The sequence below is a fragment of the Sinocyclocheilus grahami genome, unplaced genomic scaffold (genome assembly GCF_001515645.1).
Source record: "Sinocyclocheilus grahami isolate Dianchi unplaced genomic scaffold, SAMN03320097.WGS_v1.1 scaffold548.1, whole genome shotgun sequence".
Lineage (NCBI taxonomy): Eukaryota > Metazoa > Chordata > Actinopteri > Cypriniformes > Cyprinidae > Sinocyclocheilus > Sinocyclocheilus grahami.
The window spans coordinates 212,698-223,668 of record NW_015505727.1 but is presented as its reverse complement, the minus strand read 5'-3'; the positions used below and the strand labels follow the sequence as shown (position 1 = coordinate 223,668).

Here is a 10,971-nt window from a genome sequence, read left to right as displayed (position 1 = left end):
ACATCCTTCTCTTCACTCTCTGAGGCAGAAGTCTCCAAAACTCATCCATTCTAATCGTCCTACTACTTGTCCACTTGATCCTATTCCATCTCATCTCCTTCAAGCCATTTCTCCTGCAGTCGTACCTGCACTCACTCACATTATTAACACATCCCTTCACACTGGTGTTTTTCCCTCAGCATTTAGACAGACTCGTATAGCCCCACTACTTAAGAAACCCACCCTTAACCCATCTCTTTTAGAGAACTACAGACCGGTTTCCCTTCTTCCTTTCATTGCAAAAACACTTGAACGAGGGGTGTTCAGCCAACTTTTGACACGGTTAACCACCAGATCCTCCTGTCAACCCTATTGGCAAAGGGCATCTCAGGAACCACACTCCAGTGGTTTGAGTCTTACCTCTGAGATAGGTCCTTCAAGGTATCTTGGAGAGGCGAGGTGTCCAAGTCGCAACATCTAACTATTGGGGTGCCACAGGGCTCAGTTCTTGGACCACTTCTCTTCTCCGTCTAGATGGCATCACTAGGTTCTGTCATTCAGAAACATGGCTTTTCATATCAATGCTATGCTGATGACACTCAACTCTACCTCTCATTCCATCCTGATGATCTGACGATAGCTGCTCGCATCTCAGCATGTCTAACAGACATTTTTTGCTGGATGAAGGACCATTACCTTCAACTCAACCTGGCTAAGACAGAACTGCTTGTGGTTCCATCAAACCCATTGTTTCATCACAATTTCACCATCCAGTTAGGCACATGAACCATAACTCCTTCAAGAACAGCCAGAAACCTTGGAGTTATGATTGATGATCAGCTGACTTTCTCAGACCACATTGCTAAAACTGCCCGGTCCTGCAGATTTGCTTTATTCAACATCAAGAAGATCAGGCCCTTTCTTTCGGAACATGCTTCACAACTCCTTGTTCAAGCTCTTGTTCTGTCCAGGCTGGACTATTGCAATGCTCTTCTTGACAGGTCTTCCAGCCAGTTCTATCAAATCTTCAAAATTAATCCAGAACGCGGCAGCAAGATACATTTTTAATGAGCCGAAAAGAATGCACGTCACACCTCTGTTTATCAATTTGCACTGGCTACCAATTGTTGCTCGCATAAAATTCAAGGCATTAATGGTTGCCTATAAAACTACCACTGGCTCTGCACCCCTTTACCTAAATTCATTACAAGAACAGCCAGAAACCTTGGAGTTATGATTGATGATCAGCTGACTTTCTCAGACCACATTGCTAAAACTGCCCGGTCCTGCAGATTTGCTTTATTCAACATCAAGAAGATCAGGCCCTTTCTTTCGGAACATGCTTCACAACTCCTTGTTCAAGCTCTTGTTCTGTCCAGGCTGGACTATTGCAATGCTCTTCTTGACAGGTCTTCCAGCCAGTTCTATCAAATCTTCAAAATTAATCCAGAACGCGGCAGCAAGATACATTTTTAATGAGCCGAAAAGAATGCACGTCACACCTCTGTTTATCAATTTGCACTGGCTACCAATTGTTGCTCGCATAAAATTCAAGGCATTAATGGTTGCCTATAAAACCACCACTGGCTCTGCACCCCTTTACCTAAATGCATTACTTCAGACTTATGTGCCATCTAGAAGCTTGCGTTCTGCAAGTGAATGTCACTTTATTGTGCCATCCCATAGAGGGACAAAATCACTTTCACGGACTTTTTAAATTAAATGTTCCCTCCTGATGGAATGATCTGCCCAACTCAATCTGAGCAGCTGAGTCCTTAGCCATCTTCAAGAATCGGCTAAAATCACACCTCTTCCATCTTTATTTGACCCTTTAACTCTAGCATTCTCTATTCTAATTCTATTCTTTAAAAAAAAAAAAATATTTTTATAGGCCTCCTATAGCGAATCGATGCAGTTTTGTAAGAAAAATATCCATATTTAAAATGTAATAATCACTTTTCTCTAGCTTGCGCCAACAGTCTTACATGGAAGCCATTCTAGTGGATGACGTAGGATGTCAGCGTTGCGCATACGGCGGTGAGTCTCGCAAAAACCAACGTATGTTTACAGGAGCAAAGGAAGCAAAGTTTCCTTACTTAGCAAAGGAAAACCAGTCCCCTCTTGGTTTATATTGAAATCCTCCGACATTTTTCTTCACAAATCCTCATTTTGTACTTCTAATCCATGATCGTTGTTTTGGTCTCTTCACTGCGCAAATGTTCATCCACATTTGTCACTAATTACCGCCGCATACGCAACGCCGACATCCTACGTCATCCGTCGGAACGACTTCCGTGTACGACTGTTGGTGCAAGCCAGAGAAAAGTGATTATTATGTTTTAAATATGGATATTTTTCTTACAAAAATGCATCGATCCACTATAGGAGGCCTTTATTCACCCCCCCGGAGCCATGTGAGGCACTTTGTACTACAGATGGATGCGCTTTATTGGAATTGTTTTGGACTGTTAAAAAGAAACACCCGCCCATCGCCATTATAAAGCTTGGAAGTGCCAGGATAAGTTTTAATATAACTCAGATTGCATTCGTCTGAAAGTCATATACACCTAGAATGCCTTGAGGGTGAGTAAATAATGGGCTAATTTAAATTTTTGGGTGAACTAAGCCTTTAATGAACTAAATTTTGTGAAAACCTCAAATACGAGCAAAATTCGACATTTTTTAACTTTTGTTTGCCTGCAGCTCAAAATTATCCTGTGCGTATTCCGATTCCGACGTTTTGTCAGCACGGTTCACATGTGTAATGCTAGATTATGTGTAATGGTCAGGTGAGTGAGGACTGTCTGTACCTGAACGTCTTCGTTCCTCTGAGTGTGAATCTGGCGGCTCCGCTGCTGAAGCTGCTGCCGGTGATGCTGTGGATCCACGGCGGGGATTTCATCGCGGGCTCCGCATCCAAACAGCTCTACGACGGCCGTTACATCAGCAACTTCACGCAGACGCTGGTCGTGAGCGTCGCCTACCGCCTGGGTGAGACTCTGATGCCTGTTAATAATAAAAGCCACAAAAACAGAGCTGAATCCATAGATGTATATACGTAGATGCCTCATTAGCGACTGTTTCTATGAGCTGTTATACGTAAGCCGTCCGCCATATTGTAATGGTCAACTTGAAGTCATTCACCATAGTAATCAAACCTATTCTACTTAAGTTTGTATGTGAAGTAGAAATAAAACCCAACTTTGCTTTAAAATGCATCGAAAGATCTTCTAACCGAAGGTCACATGATCACAAACGGAAATCACTTCCGTGAAGTGACCATCGCATGTTCCCTTTGCTAACGGACTTCTGGAAGGGCCCTTCGTGAAGGGATTCAGTTGTTCACTTTCATTTGGAACGTCCCTACAAATGGCGCCCCCTTCCCGAAGTGCCCTTCAAGGGCGCAAAAAAGCCATTTGGAATTCGCCCAATGAATATTCGAAGATGCCACAGTCCTGCACAGCCGATGGTCTGCGAACCCAAAGTATGGCGAATGACGTCAAGTTGACCGTTCCAAAATGGCGGACACGTCTACGTGCTTGGAGCGGTCGAATGGGGAATCTATACATATCTATGGCTGAATCTGTGTCTCTGCAGGCGCGTTCGGCTTTCTAGTGTCAGGAAAAGACCCATGGACTTCCGCCGCGGGGAATTATGGGATTCTGGACCAGCAGGCGGCGCTGCTCTGGGTCCAGCAGAACATCGCGGTGTTTGGAGGAGACCCGAGCAGGGTGAGAAATTAACTAAACTTATTTATAAAGGGGTCAATTTCAAAACCATGTTCAAGCCCCCCAAAATAACAATTTTCAGTATCCACCTTATTCTTCAACCTGGAAGTAAGCCTATGGGTGCGACTTCCGGTTCATTAGCTGCTATAGGAAAATAAGAGAAGAATTACAACATGCAGTGAACGGTCAAACTGTTTGCACTGCAAACCAGCGTGTTCATAATGAAGATAATACATTAAAATAATATGGTAAGACACACCAGTTTGCAATATCAAGCAGTAAAAGTTTTGTACAGATACAGATAGCTGGAAGCAAATGAGACCGGAACCAATAGAATTTACAAATGGCCCATTTTTACGGGAAGAATAAAGTGGATAGATTCTTTTTTTTTTTAGGATTAACGGAAATGTCTATAAAATTAATGGATAATGTCCTGGCAGAAAATTAGCAGTAAAGTTGAGTTTTTCTTTCTTTCTTTTTTTTAAACAGTGAGAAAAAAATAATATATATATATATTGCATAATAAGTTTTATACATATAGACGTGTAGGCTATATAGTTTTTGCATTGTGACATTGTCCCTTCCCCAATTTTCAGTAATTGCAGTGCACAAAGAAAAAAAAAGATTTATGTTTATTTCAATAAGGGTTATTATAGTTACTTGAAATAATAAAGTAAAAAAAACTAAAACTGAGCCTATATAGACATTTTAAAACTAATAATAATGACAAAACCACACAACAAAATTACAAAAGCTTTAACTAAAAGAAAATATGAACATAAAAATGTATTCAAAATGTTCATGAAAAACTGTAATAGTATCAATGATACTAAAATTACACTCATAAAATCACTATTACAGTAATGAGAATCAAACAATAACCACAATTAAAATGTAAAACTTTATATTACCATTATATTGCAATAATAAGAAATTAGTATAAAAATGTGCTTTAACTGTCATGAAAATAATTTAAAATAAAGTAAGAATGGTACTAAAATAGCCTTAATTTTCTTTATGCAAAATAATAATAATTTAATAACAAACAAACCATACATATAAAACATTTTTAGATTCTATCTGTTTTGGGTGAAATAGATGTTTTCACAAAATCCACCTGAAGATGCCTGTAGAGTTTTACAGAATTAGAATAAATAAATCAATTCAATTCAAGTTTATTTGTACAGCGTTTTTCACGATACAAATCGTTGCAAAGCAACTGTACAGCAAATTAAGTTTCTACGATATTTAGTATTATATGAAATAAATACATAGATAAACAAAATCATATAATGAAATGAAGATAAAGAAATAAATAGCAGACTGAGCTGAATCTGTGTGTGACTTCAGGTGACTCTGTTCGGCGAGAGCGCCGGCGCTCAGTCAGTCAGTCTTCATCTGATGATCCAGAGCAGTGAAGCGCTCTTCAGACAGGCCGTTTTCCAGAGCTTACCCTTCTCCATTCCTCTGAAAACACGGTAACATGGTTACATACAGACGTGTTTCTGTACAGACGAGTGTCGTGTCTTCAAGCGCTGATGTTTCTCCTCAGGCACGAGTCTCTGAAGCTCGGGAAGAACTTCGCTAAATCAGCAAACTGCTCAGTTCTGGAGCTGCCGTGTCTTCAGTCTCTGAGTCCTCAGGAGGTGCTGAACGCACAGATCAAATCCAGTGAGAACAAATCCCTCCACATCTCAGAAAATAATATTCTATTTATTTAATTTCACTAAAACTAAAACCATAAAAAATTGTTCACAATTTGAAACAAAATGAACTTGAAATTGAATTGGGGAAAAAAATTGATGTACTAAAATATTCAATAAAACAGACAAATAAAAAAAATTTAAAAACTATAGACATAATTAAATAAAAATCATTGTATTACAGCAATGATATTTTTAATGAAAATTACCATTGGGAAAATGTATAATAAAATATAAAGCACAATAATTTTATTAATTATATGTTATTACATTTTATTAAATAATAATAACAAAATATAAAGCACAATAAAATGACTGGACTAATAAGAAAGTAAATAAAATATCTATAATAAGAACAAATTAGCTTAAATATACTTTAATTGCCATGGTAATATCAAAATAAATAAAATGTAAAAAAAATCTAAATGATATGAAATGGTACTTTAATTTTCTTAATTCAAAATAATAATAATTTAAGAGTAATACAATTTAAAGCTAAAAATGTATTAAAAAAAAAACTTTACAGGCACTGAACAAAAATGACATATATTACTAATAAATTAGTAGTAGACACAGTAATAATAATAAATACTACTATTATTATTATTATTATTATTACATATTCATAGTGCTATTCTTTTTGTTTGTTTGTTTTTAGAATTTTTGTGACATTATTCATTGCCCGGTTCACAATGTTTGTAATGCAAAAAAATATTTTTCATTTATTTACACAGACAATCAATAAAATATCTGATCAAACATAATTAAAAAATTGGTTTGAAATTGTGCTTTAATTATCCTTAAAATAATGTTGAAATGTAAAAAAAACTAACAATACTAAAAATCTCAATTTTCTTCATGCAAATCATGCTAAAACAACAAACAAACAATAAATATTTTTTTTTATTCTATTTTTTTCCCCGGTTGATTTTTAAGTGAAAATAGGCCTGTTTTCAAATCCACATCTTCTCCTCCGCGTCTGACAGAAGGAACAGCTCCAGCACAGATCACAGTGAAGCTGCTTGTGTTTCTCAGGCTCAAAGGTGCTGAATCCCTTCCGCTTTCTAGAGCAGTTTGAGAGCTGGGGGCCGTATGTGGACGGAGAGCTGATCAGAGAGCAGGCGGTCAGTGCCTTCCTGAAGGGACACTGGCAGAAGGACAAGCCCGTGCTGCTCGGTACACTTTCATCCAGTCTCACAGTCAGCATGAACTCAAACTGCTCCTGTTCACTGGCTACCGTGTGTTCCAGGGACCACCTCAGAAGAAGGAGTGATCTTTGTGTACGGCGTCTTCATGAAGCCCGTGTCAGCGGTCGAGTGCACCGTCTACACCACGGCCATCTTCAAACAACACGCCATCAAAATCCTGCGCAAATACCTGCCGCTGTACAGCGCCGCAGACCGCAGGGACATGCTGGCACAGGTTTGCCACGCTCATCACTCCTCATCATCCCCACGTCAATTATTTCTACATTTGCAAACATCTGTCATGTAAAGACACTTTTCACCACACAATTTTTACACTCTTTTGCTAACAAAAGCATCTTCCTCCACTGATTCAAAAGTTTCTGGGCATGCTACTAATATTTCATCATATTATAGTATATTATAGCATCACATTTTTGCCTGATTCCCTTTTGGAGGCTCTTAAAAGCATGAAGTGCATCTGCATTTCTATTATATTATTATGTATTTTTTATTATATATAATATAATAAAAGCAAAATAATACAAATTTTGCATTATTATTTTGTTATTCATTTATTAAATGATAATATGATTCATTATAATTACAATTATATATATATATATATATAGGTAATATAACTGATTACCTATAATATTTATTATTATTATTATTATTACCTGTACAATTAGTCTTTTTGCATTCTTCCCTCAATTCTCATTTAACTGCAATACATTTTTATTTTTTTTTTACATTTATTTAAATAAAAAAAATCTCATATTACAATAATAAAAAAAACTTTAATTATCTTTTAAATAATGTAAAAATGTAATTTACAAATCAGGTTATATCTGGTTATTTACAGTAATAAGAAATTAGTACGAAATAAGCCTTGATTGTAATAAAAAATAATCTAAAATATCCTTAATTTTCTTTACAAGAGTTAAGTCCACCTGTATTTTGAGATGAATGGGAACGCTAACATATAGACTTCATATCAACATATCAATATCAATGATGGAAGTAAAATAGGTTTCCATAATAGAGAACGGCGTTTTTATAACTGTAAAACAAAGACAGAGATACCAAATTAAGAAGCATTTTTTGTGTTGAAATGATTCTGCTCCCCTTCTGTCCACAAGGTGGCACTGTGTGTTGTGATTTACTTCATCTGCCACCCAGATCTCAATCAATGATTTAACCAGCTATTCTGTGTCACTTCAGCAGAGTTCACCCGAGAGGTCAAAGGTCACCACAACCCGCCTATCACAATAAATAACTAAATCTATGCATTTACTGCTAAAGTGACTCCGATACGGCGTTCAGTCACTATGTAACGGCTGTCATGAGCTCTGTGTGTGTGAGCAGATGAGTGAGGAGCGCTTCGTTTGTCAGGATGATCAGCGCTTGTTTAGAGCTTTTCATCGAGTCGCTGGAGGTTAAGTATCTCTATCCGTTACCTGGTAACCAAACACTCATCAGATAGCGACCACACACACACACACACACACACACACTCCAGCGCCTGCGGTCTGAGACTCTTCACGGATCACTTTCAGCTCAAACACAAACTCAGACTGAGATCCGATGACTTTCTGTCTCTTGACTAAATGATGCAGCCTTTAACCCAGCAGTGATATTTTGGTGTTATTTATACAATATTATAGTATTGTTGTATTCATATTTTGATAATATTTTTAATATTTGTTTTTAATTCATTCATATTAATATTTAATATTTTATTAATATTTTATAAATTATAAAGATTTCTATTTTAAATAAATGCTGCTCCTTTGAACTTTCTATCCTTAAATGGTGCAGCCTTTTACCCAGCAGTGATATTTTAGTATTATTTATACACTACTACAGAATTTATTAATATATTTTTTAAATATTTATATTTATCAACTGTCAATATTATTTAAAATATATATAAACCATAAAATAATTCATTAACATTTTATAAATTATAAAGAATTCTGTTCTTTTGAACTTTTTTTTTTTAATTGTACAGCCTTTTACCCAGAAGTGATCTTTTAGTATTATTTTTACATTATTATAGAATTTATTAATATATTTTTTCATATTTATGTTTATTTATAGATTTTTTGTTTAACTTTTTTAATGATTTATTTATTGTTATTTACTGATGAATAAACAATATTTATAGATATTTAATATAAGTATTGTAATATCTATTCAATATTTAAAATATATAGTTCAATTAATATTCATTATTAAATAATTCATTAAAATATTGTATAAATTATAAAGAGTTGTGTTTCAAATAAATGCTGTTCCTTTGAACTTTCTATTCATCAAAAAGTCCTGGGAAAAAAATTAACACTGCTTTCAACATTGATAATAATGAAAAATGTTTCTTGAGCAGTAAATCAGCATATTAGCATGATTTCTGAAGATCATGTGACGCTGAAGACTGCAGTAATGATGCTGAAAATACAGCTGCGCATCACAGAAATACATTACAATTTCACAATATATCCACTTGGAAAACAGCTATTTTAAATTGTAATAATATTTCACAATATTTACTGTATTTTAATCAGTGTTGGGAAGGTTACTTTGGAAACGTTATAGGTTACAGATTACAAGTTACCATATCTAAAATGTAATAAGTAGTGTAACTATTTCGGTTACTTTATTAAAGTAATGTAACTAATAACATTTGATTACTTGTTTTCACCTGTTAATCATTTTCAAACATGTAAACCAGGCAGGGTTAACATTACAGTAGTATTCAACACTGATTACTGTCACTTTCAAAATCAAGATTATAATCATTTCATTTTAAAGCACAGCCACCAAAAATCAGACTTACTTTGAGATCATTCTGAGGTTAAATGCAGATTTAAAACCAAACAAGATATAGTTTAATAGCTATGATACTGTTTTTGAAATCAAATAGTTATGATAGGAAACACTGCATGGCATCTAACAACGGCTTGGGGGAAAAAACAGTTCATCTTAAAAAATAAAGCATATACACAAACCCAAATAAGACATAAAACAGTTATTGAATAAGCAAGTGTCCTATTTAAACTATTCTAAACTCCTGAAGCACTGGTGTCTCGTATTTTAGAGCAGTCAATGCAATTTATGAAAGAAATCAATGAAATCTGTATTTAAACTATTCTAAACTCCTGAAGCACTGGTGTCTCGTATTTTAGAGCAGTCAATGCAATTTATGAAAGAAATCAATTAAATCTGTATGTGGATGTGTGTGTGTGTGTGTGTGTGAAAAAAAATCTGATGTAACCCCGTTTGTAATCGTTAACATTTTCATAAGTAACTGTAACTTAATTACACAATTTTTCTCAGTAACTGTAACTGATTACAATTACATTTGTTTTGTAATTAAATTACGTAATTTAGTTAGATGTAACTAGTTACTTCCCAACACTGATTTTGAGCAAATAAATGCAGCCTTGCTGAGCGTAAGAGCCCTGATTCCTTTACCTTTCAGATTGTGACTGACTACATCTTCCTGTGTCCGTCGCGGAGGTCGGCTCGCGCCGGCGTGGCGTCTGGGAGCTCGGTGTGGATGTACGTGTTCGATCACGTGGCGAGCGATCCTGGCGTGTGGTCGGGTCTGACGTTCTGTTACCGTCACGCGTGTCACGGCGCAGAGCTGCCGTTCGTGTTCGACTCGGCGCCGGTGGCGAACCTCAGCATGACTCCGGCGGAGCGGCTGCTGTCCAATCGGATGCTGTGTTACTGGGGCGCGTTCGCTCACACCGGCGACCCCGGATCTCACGCCGACTCCAGCGCGTTCTGCCGACAGCAGCGTCCGCCGGCGTGGCCGCGCTACACGGCTAACAGCGGCTGGCTGATCATGAACCTCACGCTGCATTCACACGCGCAGACCGGATCGCGCGAAGACATCTGCGACTTCTGGGACACGCTGGGAATCTATCCATAGAAAGAACAGGTTAAAGGGATAGTTCAGCCAAAAATGAAAATTCTGTCATCAATTCCTCACCGTCATGTCGTTCCAAACCCGTAAAGCCCCGTTCACACCAAGAACGAGAACAATATTAGCGTCCACACCAGCGGACGATATCGTGACAGCAGGATTGATTCTGATTGGGTGTCAAAGTTTGTATCGTTCATCAGCTGGAAAAAATCGTTCTGGAAGTGATTCCAACGATTTTGTTTCTCAGTGCCTTTATCGTTATAGCTGTGGTGTGGACTCTGCTATTCTTTAATATTGAGAACGAATTTTAGAACTATATCTTTATCGTTATCGTGCTTGGTGTGAACGGGCCTTAAGATCTTCGTTCATCTTCGGAACACAAATTAAGATATTTTTGATGAAATCCGAGAGCTCTCTGACCCTCCCATAGACAGCAAGGGTCC

The 10,971-nt window shown here is 36.8% G+C and overlaps 1 protein-coding gene across 1 annotated transcript in view; it reads left to right on the top strand.

The window, feature by feature from the left end:
• Positions 1-10,534, top strand: part of LOC107555883 (crystal protein) — a 12,963-nt gene extending 2,429 nt beyond the window's left edge. The window contains exons 2-8 of the mRNA XM_016238808.1: positions 2,769-2,970; positions 3,577-3,710; positions 5,058-5,185; positions 5,260-5,378; positions 6,446-6,586; positions 6,660-6,832; positions 10,079-10,534. Coding sequence (XP_016094294.1) covers positions 2,769-2,970; positions 3,577-3,710; positions 5,058-5,185; positions 5,260-5,378; positions 6,446-6,586; positions 6,660-6,832; positions 10,079-10,534 — 1,353 coding nt within the window. The remainder of the gene's footprint in view (positions 1-2,768; positions 2,971-3,576; positions 3,711-5,057; positions 5,186-5,259; positions 5,379-6,445; positions 6,587-6,659; positions 6,833-10,078) is intronic.
• Positions 10,535-10,971: the final 437 nt, after the last annotated feature.